At 44.6% G+C, this 20,748-nt stretch overlaps 1 protein-coding gene across 1 annotated transcript in view; it reads right to left on the bottom strand.

The window, feature by feature from the left end:
• Positions 1 to 20,748, bottom strand: part of LOC124795572 (myosin light chain kinase, smooth muscle-like) — a 1,044,560-nt gene that overhangs the window by 230,428 nt on the left and 793,384 nt on the right. The window contains exons 19-20 of the mRNA XM_047259644.1: positions 19,328 to 19,497; positions 8,315 to 8,530 (exon numbers count right to left, since the gene is read on the bottom strand). Coding sequence (XP_047115600.1) covers positions 8,315 to 8,530; positions 19,328 to 19,497 — 386 coding nt within the window. The remainder of the gene's footprint in view (positions 1 to 8,314; positions 8,531 to 19,327; positions 19,498 to 20,748) is intronic.

A 20,748-nucleotide genomic window follows, 5' to 3' on the forward strand; every position in this document is an offset into this window, starting at 1 on the left:
TGAGTATTGTTCACCTATCTGGGATCCCTATCAGGTAGGACTGTTAGAGGAGATAGAGAAGATCCAAAGAAGAAGGGCGCGTTTCGTCACGTGATCGTTTAGCTGGCGAGACAGCCTTACGGAGATGCTAAACAAACTCCACTGACAAACGTTGCAAGAGAGGAGTTGTGCATCACGGAGAGAATTACTACTGAAATTTCGGGACAGCCCTTCTCAGGAGGAGTCGGACAACATATTACCTCCTCCCACATACATCTCGCGTATTGACCACGGGGAGAAAATTGGAGAAATTAGAGCCAATACAGAGGCTTACCGACTATCATTCTTCCCACGCACTACTCACGAGTGGAACAGGGTTGGAGGGATCAGATAGTGGTGCCGAAAGTACCCTCCGCCACACACCATTAGGTGGCTTGCGGAGTATGATGTAGATGTAGATGTAGAAGGGCAACAACCAGATTCCATGGTCCTGGATTTCCAGACAGCATTTCACACAGTGCTCCACTGCTTACTGTTAATCCTATATTACTAAACCCTCTCAAGATTTACGATTGCAGTTAATGCGAATGCCTGGTTCCCAGCAATCAGGTATTTTCGGTATAGTGTATAAAGCAAGACATTTTGTACTTATTTTGTATGTGACATACTATTGGAGGCCTTATAATTGTTATTCACTACTGGACAAACAATAAATTATGCCTTCCACTTAATGAAATATGGAGTATTAAAATTTGCAACGCTTCAGTACCAATGCAGTTTTTCCCTTCCTTTAGTGTTCTAGGATTAACGAAGGTACGAGCATATGGAACAGGTTCACAGGTATGTGATTGGCTCGAAGACTTCTTAAGTAATAAAACCCAGTATACGTCGTCCACGACGGCGAGTGTTCATCAGAGACGAGGGTAAAGTCAGCGTGCCCCCAGGAAGTGTGATAGAACCGCTATTATTGTTTATATACACAAATGATCTGACGGGCCGGGTGAGCACCAATTTACGGCTGTTTGCTGATGACGCTGTGGTGTACAGAAAGGTCTCGTCGTTGAGTGACTGTAGGAATACGCAAGATGACTTGCACAGAATTTATAGTTGGTGCGATGAATGGCAGCTTGCTCTAAATGGAGAAAAATTTGAGTTAATGGAGGCGAGTAGGCGAAGAAAATCCCGTAATATTCGAAAAAAAGCACTTGTAGTGTGCTACGTAACACAGTCACGTCGATTAAATATCTGGGCGTAATGTTGCGAGGACAGTAATAGGGAGCCCGATCTTGAATACTGCTTGAGTATTTGGCATCCCTACCATGTCCGATTAATGGAAACCATCGAAACAATGCAGAGGGGTGCTGCTAGATTTGTTACTGGTAGGTTCGATCAGCACTCTAGTTTCAAGAGGATGCTTCGTAAACTCAGATGGGATCCCTGGAAGGAACGCGACGTTCTTTTCGCCAGGTGATATTCAAAAAATTTTGAGAACCGGCAGTGAAGCTGATTGCAGAGGATTCTACTGCCGGTAACGTACATTTCCCTTAAAGAGCACAAATATAAGATGCGAGAAATCTGGGCTCGTACCGAGGCATATAAATAGCTGTTTTTCCCTTGCTCCATTTGCGAGTGAAACAAGAAAGGAAGTGGCTAGTGGTGGTACAAGGTACCCTCCACCATGCACCGTACAGTGGCTTCGTGCGTATCTATGTACGTAGATGTAGATGCAAGTTAAACTCAGGAGTAGCTGAGTGGAGTCGTGTAGAATGGTCCGACGAGCAGCGATGTTGCTTGTTTCCAAACGATGCAGTGCGTCCACTGCACGAAAGGCTCAATGAGGCGTTTACTACGAAGTGTGTGGAGGGTGTAGTTGAAGTCTGAGGTGGTTCTCTGATGTTTTGGACGTGTCTTTGTACCATGAGTTTGGCTGACTCACTCAGGTTACGATGAACATGAACCACCATGTCTGCTTCAACAGTCCTGGGGACCAGATTTTACCAGTTCTTCTACATCTTCGTGGTGTGGATGATATGGACACTCCCGTCTTCCAGGGTGGTCCCAGTCGTGTTCTGAGGGCAACGCGAATACGTTCCTGGCTGGGTAACCTATTGCACTTTCGCTCACTCGCTAACGCACTCGATTTAATCCCACAGAAAATGTCTGGGACTATTTGGAAGAGTAGATGAAACTTGACAACGAACATCGGCACAGTTTGGTAGCTCTACGATGTAATCATCACTGCGAGCTGCATACTTGAAGAAACTTGTCTACTCTCTTCCACGCCCAGCCGAGGTCATAATGAATGGTGGGGTGGCTAGATTTTGTGGAGTGTCCTTTCCACGACATGCAGCTGAAATCGTTAAAACAAAGTGCCAGGGCGCGATGAAATCCCTACAGGGAATTTTCGGTTGATTGGGTCTCTCTTTTAAGAATTATGTACCGTAGACCCCTCGAACGAAAAACCGTACCCAGTAGTTGGAAATATGCACAGAGAAGGGTAGAAGTAGTGATCCACAAAACTACCGTCCAATGTCCCTGGCATCCATTATTCGTAAAATCTTAGAACATATTCGAACCTCAAATATAATGAGTCACTTCGAACAGAATGACCTTCTCGATACCAAACAGCGCGAATTTCGAAAAGAAAGATCATCCGAAACACAACTCGCGTGTTTCTCGCATGACATGTTGAATGACAGGAACCAAGTCAGTTCGGTAGATACAGTATTTATTGACTTGCGAAAACCATTTGGGCCGGAGCACACCACCGTTCATTATCTCAAATAGGACCATCTGGCGTATTGAGGGAGATTTGTGACTGGATTGAGGATATCTTGGTAGGGGGTACATAGTCATCGACATATGTAGAAGTACCTTCAGGTGTGCCCAGTGGAAGTGTGTTCGGACACTTGATGTTCTTATTGTACATTAATGACAATATTAGTAGTATATTGAGACTTTTCGCAGTTGATGCAGTTATCTGTAATGAAATACTGTCTGAAAAACACTGCATGAGTATGCAGTCAGGTCCCTCAGATTGTAAAGTGGTGCAAAGACTGCCAACATAGTGCAAATGTTCAGATATGTAAAATTTTACGCTTCAAAAAACAAAAAAAACGTAGTGCCCTATGACTACGATATCAGCGAGTCACAACTTCAGTTCTTCAACTTACATAAATAACTCAATGTTATAATTTGTAGGAATACGAAACGGAAAGGTCTCACAGGGTCTGCCGCAGGTACTACAGGTGCAGGTTCATTGGTGGAACACTAGACAAATTGAATCCGTCTACAAATGAGACTGCATACAGAACACTCGCACGAACCACCGCACAATATTACTTAAGTGTGTGGGGTCCATACTAAATGATTAGAATTATATTAGTACCTTCAGCTGCTAACGGGCGTTGATCTATATCAACGGGGACAGGTGAGAATGTGTGCCCCGACTGGGACTCGTACCCGGGATCTCCTGCTTACATGGCAGACGCTCTGTCCATCTGAGCCACCGAGGGCACAGAGGATAGGGCGACTGCAGGGACTATCTCGCGCACGCCTTCCGCGAGACCCACATTCTCACCTTGAATGTAAACACACTACATTCCTAGTGTCCCACCCTAACACACTCATTACTCGTGGAAGACATTCTCACCAAGTCTCGTAAGAGTTCAGGGAATATGTGTGCATCCGCACAGAAGAAGAAAGTCATGGCCGGTGTTGCCAGAACTATATACTTATATGGATATGGTGTCTGTTCTTTCGGTCATGTAAGCCGGAGATCCCGGGTTCGAGTCCCGGTCGGGGCTCACATTTCCACCTGTCCCCGTTGATATAGATCAACGCCCGTTAGCAGCTAAAGGTATTAATATAATTCTAATTTCGCTTTAGACGGATGCAGGTCATCAATGGTGTCTGCTCTTTCGGACATGTCCGAAAGAACAGACAACATATAAGTATACCATACTAAACAGGTGTAACAGGAGGTATTGAGTGTGTACAAAGAAGAGCGGCACGATCGGTCACTGGTTTGTTTGACTCGCGGGAAAATGATACGGGGGTGGCGAAAAACTGCACTGTCAGACACTTGAAGATAGACATGAATTGCTCCGAGCTAGCCAACTTACGAAGTCCCGAGAAACGTCTTCAATTGATGACTCTAGCAATTTACTAGAAACCCCCAATGTATAGCTCCATCGAGATCCTGAGAACAAGATAAGGTTAATTACAGTGCGCAAAGAAAAAATGTAAACATTCATTCTTCCTGCGCTCCGTACATTAACGGAACGGCAAAACGTCGTAATATCTGGTAAAATAGGAAGTTCTGTCTGCGGTGCACGTCTCAATGGTCTGGACAATATGGACGGAGATGTCCAACATGCTTGTGAAACTGATTCGTTAGTGAATACGCTATCCGGTATGAAGTATCCGGACAGTAATGCGTAATGCGGTAATTGATCAGTAACTGTTACGAGAGAGCGAAACCCGCCAATATGAAAGGAGGCGGGGTCTATCGTGCTGAGCTAAGGTAACAGCAGAATGAGTCGATCAGGAGAGGTCGGTGACACTGAATGCGCCCTGGTCATTGGATGTCACCCGGGTAACAAATCTATCAGCGATGTCTCAACCTCCAGAGTGGCCCAAGTGGAGTGTTGGTCATGAGGAGACGCGAAGGAAAACCCGCAGATAAACGAAGACTAGGCAGACCACACGTGCTGACGGATAGCGACCGTCAGGTATTGTGGAGAGTGTTCGTAAAAAAGAAAAGAAAAATCACATGAAATGAGCGAAATGAATCACTTCTTCCTGATCTATATTAACGACATAGGAGGCAACCTGAGTAGCCGTCTTAGATTGTTTGCAGATGATGCTGTCATTTACCGTCTTGTAAAGTCATCAGATGAACAAAACGACTTGCAAAATGATTTAGATAAGATAGCTGCATAGTGCGAAAAGTGGCAATTGACCCTGAATAAGGAAAAGTGTGAAGTTATTCACATGAGTACTAAAACAAATGAGCTCACTTTCGATTACACGAGAAGTCACACAAATCTGAAGGCTGTAAATTCAACTAAATACTAAGGGATTACAATTACAAATAACCTAAATTGGAACAATCACGAAGATAAAATTGTGGGTAGAGCAAACCAAAGACTGCGATTCACTGGCAGAACACTTAGAAGGTGCAACAGGTCTACTAAAGAGACTGCTTACACCACACTTGTCCGCCCCATTCTGGAGTATTGCTGTACGGCGTGGGATCCGCATCAGGTGCGACTGACGGACGATATCGAAAAAGTACAAATAAGGGCAGCTAGTTTTGTATTACCGCGAAGTAGGGGTGATAATGACACAGACATGATACGTGAATTGGAGTGGCAATCATTAAAACAAAGGCGTTTTTCGTTGCGACGGGATCTTCTCATAACATTTCAATCACCAGTTTTCTCCTCCGATTGCGAAAACATTCTGTTGGCACCCACCTACATAGGGAGAAATGATCATCACGATAAAATAAGAGAAATCAGGGCTCGCACAGAAAAATTTAAGTGCTCCTTTTTCCTGCGTGCCGTTCGAGAGTGGAACGGTAGAGAGACAGTTTGAAGGTGGTTCATTGAACCCTCTTCCAGGCACTTTATTGTGAATAGCAGAGTAATCACGTAGATGTAGATGCTCGTGAATTCCGAAGTGCTGGGAAGAGTTCAGAGAGCACAATAAGTGTGCGTAGGGAGTTAAAAATGGCTGAACAGCTTCTCAAAGGCCACACTTGCCTTCGTCAATGTTAAGCGACGCATGGACAGTGGGTAACTGGAGAGGAGTAATTTGATGTGATGAACCACGCAGTACCTTTAGACAACTCGATGAGAATGTTTGGCTTTGGCCAGCGCGTGGAGTAAGATACCTGCCATCCTGTGTAGAATCAACAGCAAAGTGCAGAGGAGGCGGTGTTACGGTATGCGCTTGTTTTTAGTTGTTAGAGTCTCGTCCCGCTATTGCGCTTAATAAAACGCTAGATGCAGAAATTTACGAACGCATTTTACAATTGTGTACTATGTACAGTGCAGGGACAATTCGGAAGCGATGACTCTACAGTATGACAATGCACTGTGTCATTAAGCAGCCGTGTGTGAGACACTGGTTTGCGGACAATAACATTCCTGAAAGCGACTGGCGAGCTCACAGTCCCGGTCCAGACTGTATACCAATTACGTACCTTTTGGAGTATGCTGATGCATTAGCTCCATACATAACAATCATATATAACCGTTCCCTCGACGAAAGATCCGTACCGAAAGACTGGAAAGTTGCAAAAGTCACACCAATATTCAAGGAAGGTAGTAGGAGTAATACAAAAAATTACAGACCCATACCGTTAACGTCGATATGCAGCAGGATTTTAGAACATATATTGTGTTCGAACATTATGAATTACCTGGACGGAAACGGTCTATTGACACATAGTCAACATGGGTTTAGAAAACATCGTTCCTGTGAAACACAACTAGCTCTCTATTCACTTGAAGTGATTGGTATTGAGAAGGGATTTCAGACCGATTCAGTATTACTGGATTTCCGGAACGCTTTTGACACTGTACCACACAAGCGGCTCGTAGTTAAAATGGTTCAAATGGCTCTGAGCTCTATGGGACTTAACTTCTGAGGTCATCAATCCCCTAGAACTTAGAACTACCTAAACCAAACTAACCTAAGGACATCACACACATCCATGCCCGAGGCAGGATTCGAACCTGCGACGGTAGCGGTCGCGCGGTTCCAGACTGAAGCGCCTAGAACCGCGCGGCCACACCGGCCGGCCAGGCTCGTAGTGAAATTGGGTACTTATGGAATGTCGTCTCAGTTATGTGACTGGATTTCCGATTTCCTGTCAGAGAGGGCACAGTTCATAGTAACTGACGAGGTGATCGAGTAAAACAGAAGTGATTTCAGGCGTTCCCCATGGTAGTGTTATAGGCCGTTTGCTGGTCCTTATCTATATAAACGATTTGGGGGACAATCTGAGCAGCCGTCTTCGGTTGTTCGCAGATGGCGCAGTCGTTTATCGACTAATAAAGTCATCAGAAGATGAAAACAAACTGCAAAACGATTTAGAAAAAAATATCTGAATGGTGCGAAAAGTGGCAGTTGACCCTGAATAACGAAAAGTGTGAGGTCATCCACATGACTGCTAAAAGGAACTCGTTAAACTTCGGTTACACGGTAGATCAGTCTAATCTAAAAGCCGCAAATTCAACTAAATACCTAGGTATTACAATTACGAACATCTTAAATTCGAAGAAACACATAGAAAATGTTGTGGGGAAGGCTAACCAAAGACTGCATTTTATTGGCAGGATTCTTAGAAAATGTAACAGACCTACTAAGGACACTGCCTACACTACGCTTGTCCGTCCTCTTTTAGAATACTGCTCCGCGGTGTGGGATCCTTACCAGGTAGGACTGACGGAGTACATCGGAAAAGTTCAAAGAAAGGCAGCACGTTTTGTATTATCGCGAAATATGGGTGAGAGTGTCACAGAAATTATACAGGTTTTGGGCTGGAAATCATTAAAAGAAAGGCGTTTTTCGTTGCGACGGAATCTTCTCACGAAATTCCAATCACCAACTTTCTCCTCCGAATGCGAAAATATTTTGTTGACACCGAGCTACATAGGGAGGAACGATCGCCACGATAAAACAAGGGAAATCAGAGCTCGTACGGAAAGATATAGGTGTTCATTCTTCCCGCGCGCTATACGAGATTGGAATAATAGAGAATCGTGGAGGTGGTTCGATGAACCCTCTACCAGGCACTTAAATGTGATTTGCAGAGTATCCATGTAGGTGTAGGGTAATGCCAACGGCAAATCTTTGGGATGAGTTAGATGGCTCTGAGCAATATGGGACTTAACATCTATGGTCATCAGTCCCCTAGAACTTAGAACTACTTAAACGTAACTAAATTAAGGACAGCACACAACACCCAGTCATCACGAGGCAGAGAAAAACCCTGACCCCGCCGGGAATCAAACCCGGGAACCCGGGCGCGGGAAGCGAGAACGCTACCGCACGACCACGAGCTGCGGACGGATGAGTTAGAACAATGACTTCACTCTTGACCGCAGTGTGTAACGTGGCCAGGTTTTGGCTGTTGAGGAAGAACATGCTGCCGATCTTCCGCAGACTCAGATAGACCTCAGTGGAAGGGCCTCCGGCAGAGTTGAAGCCGTCGTAAAGGAGAAGGGCGATCCCAGTCGTTACTGATATCCACTCGAACGTGTCCGGACAGTCTTGGGCAGGCAGTGCTTGGCTGCCGCTGGCAGGCAGCGCGCGCACTCACCGCAGTCTGTGAGGACGCAGAGCCTGGTGCAGGAGACGGCGAGCACGCGGCCTCCCTGGCCTCGCGCCTCGCAGCGGAACAGCCCGGCGTCCTCCGGGAAGACGTCCCACAGCAGCAGCGAGCGCCGGCCCGCCGGCCCGCGGCCGTACCGGAAGTCGCGGCAGTCGGGCAGTGGCACGCCCTCGCGGGACCACGTCACCGACAGCTGCTCGCCCTCTGCGGCACACGCGCCACCACACCTTGCTTCAAATGGCTCTGAGCACTATGGGACTTAACTGCTGAGGTCATCAGTCCCCTAGAACTTAGAACTACTTAAACCTAACTTATCTAAGGACATCACACACATCCATGCCCGAACCAGGATTCGAACCTGCTGCCGTAGCAGCAGCGCGGTTCCAGACTGAAGCGCCTAGAACCGCACGGCCACTCCGGCCGGCCACACACTTTGGTTTCACCAGCTGCGACATAGTGTCGTATATGTCAAATTTTCTTCATTCCAGTCTTTGATCACAATATCAATTCTTTTGACGATGACCGGTTTCAGTCAGTAATGACCATCCTCAGATCTTTTCTACACCTTGTCCTGAAGTCATGAGATATACACTACTGGCCATTAAAACTGCTACACCAGTAAGATGACGTGCTACAGACGCGAGAATTTAACCGACAGCAAGAAGATGCTGTGATACGCAAATGATTAGCTTTTCACACCATTCACACAAGCTTCGTGCCGGTGCCGACACCTACAACGTGCTCACACGAGGAAAGTTTCCAACCGATTTCTCATACATAAACAGCAGTTGACCGGCGTTGCCCGGTGAAACGTTGTGGTGATGCCTCGTGTAAGGAGGAGAAATGCGTACCATCACGTTTACGACTTTGATAAAGGTCGGATTATAGCCTATCGCGATTGCGGTTTATCGCATCGCGACACTGCTGCTCGCGTTGCTCGAGATCCAATGACTGTTAGCAGAATATGGAATCAGTGGGTTCAGGAGGGTAATACGGAACGCCTTGCTGAATCCAAAGGGCCTCGTATCAATAGGATGTAACGGATCGTGCAGACACGTCTCGATCCCTGAGTCAACAGATGGGGACGTTTGAAAGACAACAACCATCTGCACGAACAGTTCGACGACGTTTGCACCAGCACGGACTGTCAGCTCGGATACCGTGGCTGCGGGTACCCTCGACGCTGCATCACAGACAGGAGCGCCTGCGATGGTGTACTCGACGACGAACCTGGGTGCACGAATGGCAAAACGTCATTCTTTCGGATGAATCCAGGTTCTGTTTACAGCATCATGATGGTCGTATCTGTGTTTGGCGACATCGCGGTGAACGCACATTGGAAGCGTGTATTAGTCATCGCCGTACTGGCGTATCACCCGGCGTGATGGTATAGGGTGCCATTGGTTACACGTCTCGATCACCTCTTGTTCGCATTGACGGCACTTTGAACAGTGGGCGTTACATTTCAGATGTGTTACGACCCTTCATTCGATCCCTGCGAAACCCTACATTTCAGCAGGATAATGCACGACCGCATGTTGCAGGTCTTGTACGGGCCTTTCTTGATACAGAAAATGTTCGACTGCTGCCCTGGTCAGCACATTCTCCAAATGTCTCACCAATTTAAAACGTCTGGTCAATGGTGGCCGAGCAACTTGCTCCTCACAATACGCCAGTCAGTACTCTTGATGAACTGTGGTATCGTGTTGAAGCTGCATGGGCAGTTGTACCTGTACACGCCATCCAAGCTCTGTTTGACTCAATGCCCAGGCGTATCAAGGCCGTTATTCCAGAGGTGGTTGTTCTGGGTACTGATTTCTCAGGATCTATGCACCCAAATTCCGTGAAAATGTAATCACATGTCAGTTCTAGTCTAATATACTTGTCCAATGAATACCCGTTTATCATCTGCATTTCTTCTTGCTGTAGCAATTTTAATGGCCAGTAGTGTATAAATCTACTCCGCACAGCATCTTCACATAAATCTAAAATAAGGTGTAGAATAGGCCACATCGTCCACAGTTTGTGGCCTATTCTACACCCTATTTTAGATCTATGTGACGATGCTGTGCGGAGTAGATTGATATGTTCTGTCTATGCCATTAAGTAGGGTCTTATCGCTTTAGGACATGTTATAGAAAAGATCTGAGGATGGTCATTACTGACTGAAACCGGTCATCGTCAAACGAATTGATATTGCGATCAAAGACTGGAATAAAAAACATTTGACATCTCGATTAACTTCTACCACAACCCACTCACCGTGAGACGTCTGCAGACTGAGTCGGAATTATTGACGAATCAGGCTCAGCAGTCGAGGCAACTGGCCTCACGTGGAGCAAATCACCGCCAGACGTGAGAAAAGCGATTTGCGACACAGGGTGTTTCCAAAACATTCTTCCGAATCCAAACAGCCATATCTTCTACACGAATTAAGATAGAAACTTGGGTTGAATTTTAACTTACGCTTGGCACTACTTAGTTATTTCCAGAAGAGCTAAGCGTTTTACAAGCGTGTAACGTGGATGCACGTACCACCTTGGACTACTTTTTATAATTACCTTTACGATCAGAGGTATCATTCACGTTTCACAAATGCTGAAGTAGCCCTGCACCAAACACCCAGACGACATTCAGTCCCGACCTGTGGATTTCTCCTTACGTAAACAAACAGCGTTTTCAGACTGCCGATGCCATCATCGAATACTTTGACCTGTAGGAGATGTAGCGCTGTATTCTCGATGAAAATCATGCAGCTAAGTTGTAATGCCGTTTGTTCTTGTGTTATTGGGCTTTCGACTCGACGCGCGTCTGGCAATCAACTAGCGAGCTAGCTGCACAACAGAGACCTCAACCGCGAACTACATCAACTGATGACTTATAACTGGCGCCAAGGTAAGCTTCTGGTTTGGATACGTAAGTAAAAATTTTTGCCAAGTTTCTATTGGCTTAGTAATCACAAACTCCTTTTTTAAACATAAGAACATTCATCGGTATACTTGGGAAGGCAGTGGAACGAGATCTGTCATTGACTATATAATAACAGATCAGGAATTCAGGAAGGCTGTGAGGGACACACGTGAATTCAGGGGATTCTTTGATGACACTGATCATTATTTAATCTGCAGTGAAATTGGGATTGTGAGGCCGAAAGTGCAGGAGATCAGGTCCATATGGAGGATAAGAGTGGAGAAACTTCAGGATAAGGAAATCAGGCACAAGTACATAACAGTGATCTCAGAAAGGTACCAGTTAGTTGAATGTAGTCAATTACAGTCAATTACAGTCAAGGAATGGACAAGGTACAGGGACACAGTACTAGAAGTGGCTAAAGAATGTCTTGGAACAGTAGTGTGTAAAAGTAGGATGAAGCAAACAGCTTGGTGGAATGACACAGTCAAGGCAACCTGTAAAAGGAAAAAGAAGGCGTATCAAAAATGGCTACATACTAGAAGTCAGGTAGACAGAGAAAGTCATGTTGAAGAAAGAAACAAAGCCAAACAGATAATTGCAGCATCCAAGAAGAAATCTTGGGAAGACTTTGGAAACAGGTTGGAGACTATGGGTCAAGCTGCTGGAAAACCATTCTGGAGTGTAATTAGCAGTCTTAGAAAGGGAGGTAAGAAGGAAATGAGAAGTATTTTGGACAGGTCAGGAAAAATGCTGGTGAATCCTGTGGATGCCTTGGGCAAACGGAGGGAATATTTTGAAGAGTTGCTCAATGTAGGTGAAAATACGATCAGTAATGTTTCAGATTTCGAGGTAGAATGGGATAGGAATGATGATGGAAATAGGATCACATTTGAGGAAGTGGAGAAAATGGTCAATAGATTGCAGTGCAATAAAGCAGCTGGGGTGGATGAAATTAAGTCGGAACTCATCAAATACAGTGGAATGTCAGGTCTTAATTGGCTACACAGGATAATTGAAATTGCCTGGGAGTCGGGACAGGTTCCATCAGACTGGACAAAAGCAGTAATCACACCAATCTTTAAACATGGAAACAGAAAAGATTGTAACAACTACAGAGGTATCTCTTTAATCAGCGTTGTGGGTAAAATCTTCTCAGGTATTGTTGAAAAGAAAGTGCGAGTATTAGTTGAGGACCAATTGGATGAAAATCAGTGTGGGTTTAGGCCTCTTAGAGGTTGTCAGGACCAGATCTTTAGCTTACGGCAAATAATGGAGAAGTGTTATGTGTGGAACAGGGAATTGTATCTATGCTTCATAGATCTCGAAAAGGCATATGACCGGGTTCCTAGGAGGAAGTTATTGTCTGTTCTACGAGGTAATGGAATAGGAGGCAAACTTTTGCAAGCAATTAAAGGTCTTTACATGGATAGTCAGGCAGCAGTTAGAGTTGACGGTAAATTGAGTTCATGGTTCAGAGTAGTTTCAGGGGTAAGACAAGGCTGCAACCTGTCTCCACTGTTGTTCATATTATTTATGGATCATATGTTGAAAACAATAGACTGGCTGGGTGAGATTAACATATGTGAACACAAAATAAGCAGTCTTGCATATGCGGATGACTTAGTTGTGATGGCAGATTCGATTGAAAGTTTGCAAAGTAATATTTCAGAGCTAGATCGGAAATGTAAGGACTATGGTATGAAGATTAGCATCTCCAAAACGAAAGTAATGTCAGTGGGAAAGAAATATAAACGGATTGAGTGCCAAATAGGAGGAACAAAGTTAGAACAGGTGGACGGTTTCAAGTACTTAGGATGCATATTCTCACAGGATGGAAACATAGTGAAAGAACTGGAAGCGAGGTGTAGCAAAGCTAATGCAGTGAGCGCTCAGCTACGATCTACTCTCTTCTGCAAGAAGGAAGTCAGTACCAAGACTAAGTTATCTGTGCACCGTTCAATCTTTCGACCAACTTTGTTGTATGGGAGCGAAAGCTGGGTGGATTCAGGTTACCTTATCAACAAGGTTGAGGTTACGGATAGGAAAGTAGCTAGGATGATTGCAGTTACTAGTAGGTGGGAACAATGGCAGGAGGGTGTCCACAATGAGGAAATCAAAGAAAAACTGGGAATGAACTCTATAGATGTAGTAGTCAGGGCGAACAGGCTTAGATGGTGGGGTCATGTTACACGCATGGGAGAAGCAAGGTTACCCAAGAGACTCATGGGTTCAGCAGTAGAGGGTAGGAGGAGTCGGGGCAGACCAAGGAGCAGGTACCTGGATTCGGTTAAGAATGATTTTGAAGTAATAGGTTTAACATCAGAAGAGGCACCAATGTTAGCATTGAATAGGGGATCATGGAGGAATTTTATAAGGGGGGGCTATGCTCCAGACTGAACGCTGAAAGGCATAATCAGTCTTAAATGATGATGATGATGATGATGATGATTCTATTTTTCCTCATTTAGAAGATATAGTAGCCTGAAATAGTATGAGTCTTTGTAGAGCTACATATATATACACTGAAGCGCCAAACAAACTGGTATAGGCATGCGTGTTCAAATACAGAGATACGCAAACAGGCAGAATGCGGTGTTGCGGGCGGCAACGCCTATAGAAGACAAGTGTCTGGCGCAGTTCTAAGACAGATCCATGGACCCTCCATGTCAGCAGGGGACTGTTCAAGCTGGTGGAGCCTCTGGAATGGTGTGGGGCGTGTGCAGTTGGAGTGATATGGGAGCTCTGATACCTCTAGATACGATTCTGACAGGTGACACGTACGATCAAATGCGTTCATTCTGTAGTGATTCGAGAATTTCCACGTAAATTCTGGAACCACTCGACGTTCTGCCGCCTCGAACACGCGATGTTGTAAAGACGAGTGTGAGAGAGCCTATTTACTGCGCAACACGTGTCTGTGTGTGCAGGATTGACGTTTGGCACGAGAAGACGGGAGCTGCGTCATACGAGCGGCACCGACAAGTGCCTACCGGCAGCACCTTGGAATCTGTATTGAAAGGTCATGGAATGTGTGTGTGTAAGATTCCGCGGTTTGTGGTGCCATGAGGATTGTTAAAGAGACAGATGAAGCATGGATTGTATAGAGACTTTTGACTTACTTCATATCTTGGCTATGAACGAAACAAGACACATGTATGATGACCATAAATTATTTGGTTATCAAACCACTGATATTTGAATATGTGTAAATAAGTCTAATGTTTAAGGACTAAGTTAGCTTGCAGAAGTTGTTGTCTGTGAAAGTTGAAAATATAAAGTGATTGAACTGAAAAGAATTCTACGAGTACCCAAATTATTTCAAGAATAGAGAAGTAGTTTAATAAATTCCTTTAACCAGCTATAGCCTACGGAGAAGAAGATTTTGGGAGATCGACGTAGCTGATTACCCAGAGAAGAGGATCGGCTACACACAACTGATCTGAGAGACGTTGTGAGCCTTGCAACTCAATACCACACTGTCTCTTGTCGTCCGAAAAACGTTAGAATCAGTGTCCTTTGTGCGTTCTGACGGACGTGTGCAATTCCAGCAGGACAATGCGACACCCCACATGTTCAAAACTGCTACAGAGTGGCTCCAGGAACACTCTTCTGAGTTTAAATACTTCCGTGGCCACCAAACTCCCCAGACATGAACATGATTGAGCATATCTGGGATGCCTTGCAACGTGCTGTTCAGAAGAGATCTCCACCCCCTCGTGCTCTTTCGGATTTACGGACAGCTCTGCAGGATTCGTGATGTCATTTCCCTCCAGCACAACTTCAGACATTAGTCGAGTCCATGCCACGTCGTGTTGCGGCACTTCTGCGTGCTCGCAGGAGCCGTACACGATATTAGGTAGGTGTACCAGTTTCTTTGGCTGTCAGTGCATATGTAAGTCTGAAATAGTGTGAGTCTGTGCAAAGCGATATATATACATCAGTTGTCGTAACAGAAGCTGGAAGCAAAGGAAACTGGAGTCGACTAGGTAGTTACTTGCTGCATGGGTCACTTGGCACATCGTATCGTGATGACGTGGTAGAGAATAGTAGCTTAATTATTATTGACATATGGATGCAGTAATTAAAGATTAGTTCACGTAACAGAGAACAATATTTAATTTAGTAACACAAGTAATAAAGTAACACTTTGCTGTAAAAAGGCGGCAAGTTTCTAAAAGGAACATTTTCAGCTTAGTTTCAAATTTACCTTTGGTATATGACAAGCATTTAAAACCGATGTATATGTGATAACATAATTCGAGAATAGCATTATTCACCCTTTAGTGAACTGATTTCAGTTTTAATGAACATTAATGAAGCTATTTTTTCATGTAGTGTTTTAATTATGGACTACATTTTTTCTGATGAATTCTAATGGATTATATAAAACATACGCCACGAAAGAAAATGCGCCTTGTGATTCCACGGTTGAAAGAAGTGACTTCTTACAAATTTGTGTACAAGACAATCTAGAGTAAGCACTACATATTTTTCTTATGACATGCCTTTGTACATTGAACATTTGTTTCTGAAACACGAATTACCTTAGAATTCAATATGATATGCTTCTTTTTGCCGTAAATGAGATGTTTTCCTTCGGTAATCTGCTTTTTACGTCCTTTTTGCTTCGCCCATAATGCGTTGTTTCGTTTCCAAGGTGGACAGAAGTCTTCACTTCGCCTAAGACGTGGTCCCAGACTTTGATATTAATTTTGTCGCTATTCTGATTTCCACTCCTCCTCATTACTTTCGTCCTTCTTTGTTTTATTCGCAATCTACTGTCTGTGCTCACTAAAGTGTTCACTCCTTTTGACAGATGCCTCACTCTCACGGGTGACAGCGATGTGAGTAGCGGCTACTATCGGTGATTTCCTTTCACCCTGAATTATATTCCTACCCCTGAACCTTTCTTTTGTTCCCCTCAACCCTTTTTCTAGCGTACAGGTTGAACAGCAGCGCAGAAAGATTCCATCCTTACCTTACAGCCCTTTCATTTAAGCACGTCGTCTTCCATTATTGTTTCCTCTTCTTTCTCTGTGGCTTATACCAATTTTTCTTAGTATTTCCGACATGTTGCACCAGTTTATGTTGTTTTTTGTGGGTCGACAAATCCTATGAATTTTATTAAGTCTTGGGTGCATGAACAGGTATGACGTCAAAACTGACTATTATACGTTTACCTATCCTAAAGCGAAACTGATATTCATCTAACTGAGCTTCGATTTTCTTTTCCATTATTCTTCATATTTTTCGTTTTTGATAGATATGGATATGTGAAATGTTAAAATGACTGTACGATGGTTTTTATCTACAAGGCCATAAAAACTCCAATTGGACCGTGTGCAGTAAAGTTCTACGATGTTCTCGTCGCTAGTTAGTAGCGAGCTCCGTAGACGACATTCATGTTAATGTTTTGATGCCGAATGCATCAAACGAACAAACCTAGAATACATACTTTAAAAAAAGATGAAATAATATATTTACAAGCATATGGCTAGAAACTGGTCATTTACAGGTTTTTGTGTATAACTGGCTATCAATCTCTACTCATGAATTCCTCTAAGCTACAGGGCGATCTGTTAAGAACAAACATGTTTAATCTATATCCAAAAACGCTTCTGCTATCTGTCAAATATTTTATTTCTATGGGTGGGCTGTCAAAGACTTTTATAGCTGCATATTTCATCACTAGGTATGCTAAAACTAGATCGATTAAAGGATAATGCACGTTGTTTTTCTTTCTAGTGTTGTAAATACTTCTGTTACTCTCAGATTTAGGAGAACTGTTGCTAAATAAGTGAATAAATTCAGTGTGAGGCTGTGGTTAATATTTCCATGTATGCACGCTTGTGAAAGGCACACGTAATATTAATAACATTTTTCTTCGTGCAGTGCCTAAGGAATTACCACAGAACATAATTCCGAAAGGAAATATGCAAAATATGTTACTGACTGTATATCCGCCAAGTGGGCAATTATTCTTATGGCAAAAGTATTCACACGTTAACGTTCTAGGAGGTCTACTACATGTTTTTTTCAGTTTAAGTTTTCACTGATGAACAGACTCGAGAACTTTTAATTTTTTATCCTGTATATTATTTCTCGTTGGAATATTGGGTTAATAGGAGGTGAGGTACCATTTAAAGCTTTCGTTTTTTATGGCTGAAGGAACACAGGGAAGTGTCAGTAGTGTAGTGACGTATCGCACATGCCCTGCGCTGCGACACAAGTCGTTCTGTTTAGTTTCGTGGTTTTATGTATGATTTTCTTTTTCTTCCTTGCCATGTATCCTTTGCTAGCAATTTGGCGCTAATTTGATCAGTTTTATCTCTGTTGCCGTCTCGTTTTCAGATGTCTCAAAATGAATAAAGAATTAGAGATAGGATATAAACTTTCTAGCAGATTAAAACTGTGTTCCGGACCGAGACTCGAACTCGGGACCTTTGCCCTTCGCGGGCAAGTACTTTACCAACTTTTTTTCCCGTCTCATTTTTCTGAGATCACAGATCTTTTCAGGTTTGCTTTATTATTTAACTGTGAACTATTATAGTATTCCAAAGAGCTGTAAGTCGCCACATTTCAATTTGTCTGGAAGTCCACCATTGCTGGTGCATTCCGCATTCTTCTAGGCGGCCGACCGCTGTCCAAATTCCCAGCATTGAGGTTTACCCATTTATTGTCAAGCCTTTGTACCAACTGTATTTTTTTAAACTTTTTTCAAGTGCTCTACCACTGTTTTTTTGAAATACAGAAGCACAAAATGCAGCAATGACAAGTGCGTAAACCCGTAAGTGTATGACTTTGGATCTACTGGGTACTCAATCAAGATAGCAAGAAAAATTATAATGGAGAAGTTTACTAAAGATTTCTTTACTCTTTATCGATCTACGTGATAGTAACTTTGTCACACATGAAGTAAAAGTCTTCTCTCCAGATTTCAACCGATAGCTACCATAGCCTTCTCTTTGAAGGGGGAACACTTTACGACTTTTTTTCTTTGTTTTTTTTAACAAAAAAATTTGCAGACTGAACGAGAAAAAAAAATTGGTGTGGCAAGACTTGAACCAGGGAACCATTTACTGCACAAACTGAGCTACTCAAACGCGACTTACGCCCCGTCCTCACAGCTCTACTTCCACCAGTTACCTCGTCTCCTACCTTCCAAACTTCACAGAAGCACTCCTGCGATCCTTGCAAGACTAGTACTTTTGGAAGAAAGGATATTGCGGAGACATGGCTTAGCCACAGCCTGGGGGATTTTCTAGAATGAAATTTTCACTCTGCGCTGATATGAAACTTCCTGGCAGATTAAAACTCTGTGCCGGACCGAGACTCGAACTCGGGACCTTTGCCTTCCGCGGGCAAGTGCTCTACCAACTAAGCTACTCAAGCACGACTCACGACCCGTCCTCACAGCTTTAATTCCGCCAGTACCTCGTCTCCTATCTTCCACAGAGCTCTCCCGCGAACCTTGCAGAACTAGCACTCCTGGAAGAAAGGATATTGCGGAGACATGGCTTAGCCACAGCCTGGGAGATGTTCCCAGAATGAGATTTTCACTCTGCAGCGGAGTGTGCGCTGATATGAAACATCCTGGCAGATTAAAACTGTGTGCCGGACCGAGACTCGAACTCGGGACGTTTGCCTTCTGCGGGTAAGTGTTCTACCAACTGAGAAGGTCTTGCAAGGTATGCAGGAGAGCTTCTGTGGAAGGTAGGAGACGAGGTACTGGCGGAAGTGGAGATGTGAGGAGGGGTCGTAGGTCGTGCTTTGTTAGCTGAGTTGGTAGAGCACTTGCCCGCGTAAGGCAAAGGTCCCGAGTTCGAGTCTCTCGAATGTGCCTGGAAGTTTCATATCAGCGCACACTCGGCTGCAGAGTCATTTTCAGATGTATCAAAATGAATGAAGAGTTGGAGATGGGATCTAACTCGTCTTCCCCTGGTGGCTGTTGGACCAGTCAGACGCCAAAAGAGATGCGGTCAAGCTTGTGTAACAGTTTTACTTGACTGAGTGGCTGGTTCCGAAGTACTCTGGTGCGGGCTGCGTTAGTCGGCGAGCAGTTGCCTAGCTTGCTGGCAGCGCACAGACCTGTGTGTAGGCGGACGCGCAGCTCGAGCGGCGAGCCCTCGACGGCGGTGCAGGTCGGCGGCAGCGGCTCTGCAAACACCGGCTGCGGCTGCTGTTGGCGCGCCCCCGCCTCCCCCTCCTCGACGTCGCCGTCCATCGGCTGGTCGCCGCCGTCGCCGGCGCCGGCGCGCCTGCAACGCGACACAGCGAGGCGGTCACAACCAGGCAGAGGTGGGGGCATCACCTCGACACACTCAAATCCACGTGCGTCAAGAATCGCAAGACGAGTGGATGTTTTATTTGATGGGACTTCTGAACAGCCACGAATGTGTACACTTTCTAACAGATATGCTGTCGCAGTTGTCGTAAGACACGCCACTGAATATAAAACAATCCTAGTGCTAGAAACATTGGCGGATGTCTCGCCCATTCAGCGCAGGTACCTACCTGCCCTTCGCCCCCACCCCTTATGACTGCGCTACAAGAGTGTGCAAAGTAGTAGGGCTGAAAAAGCGTTAGCATTTGTGGTGTCACAAGGCTTAGGCCTGTCCCACCCCTCATTAAATCGACCAAGACTTGTACGAAAAAATGCAAGAACAGTTATTATTGTTATGTTCTTTAAGTTTGTTTTTGGGTTTTCAGAAATACTGTGGGAAGAAAGTTTATTAATGTTGCAGATAACGTGGAAGACGTTGCCCAACGATCACCACGAAAGTTCGACGTAGCGGCAAGTGGGCAAGGAATAAAACGAATGCTGCAAACTACCGCGAGCCATGGAATAGCCTGGGCCGCGAGGGCGTCGAGCTTCCTAGGTCGTTGTCGGACAACGTCAAACAAAGAGATATTCTGCTTTCTCTTTGTTAACAGATCGATGGAGTCTTGAAAGGTTCTTGCAAACGTGTAGGCGGCTGACACATTAGGTGGGACCCGATGCCTGTAATACTTCCATAGTTATTAAAAAGGTGTTAAACGGCAAAACCAATAGTTCATCATTTATATAGACAAAAAGTAGTAATGATATAGGAAAGGAAGAGTTGCGGCGTCAGAACGAAAAGTGATACATCGCTCAGCAACGAAGAAGGACGTAAACCGCGGGCGTTACGTGGTGAAAACAAATCAACTGATGAAACTGTAAGTCTGTAATTAAGCATAAAGCCACGTAACACTGCACATTCTTTGCTGCTTTGGATTGTGTTCAAAATTCATCGAAAGGTACCTGTTTTTTCACACTGTAAACCATAGCAAAAACTGCGGTCGCACTGCAATCCGAAACGGTGCAATCACTTTCATTGGGGTTGCTGGCCCACAGAGTCTTTAGGGAAGAATTGAAGCGTCCGTGGCGCGGGTCAGTAGGGTCAAAGGTTGTCAAAAGCGTCGCACCGTTGATCATCGCGCTGCGAACTGTCGCTTTCGACCGCAAAATCTGTGGGAATCATTGCTTC

The sequence above is a fragment of the Schistocerca piceifrons genome, chromosome 4 (assembly GCF_021461385.2).
Source record: "Schistocerca piceifrons isolate TAMUIC-IGC-003096 chromosome 4, iqSchPice1.1, whole genome shotgun sequence".
In the NCBI taxonomy this organism is placed as follows: Eukaryota; Metazoa; Arthropoda; class Insecta; order Orthoptera; family Acrididae; genus Schistocerca; species Schistocerca piceifrons.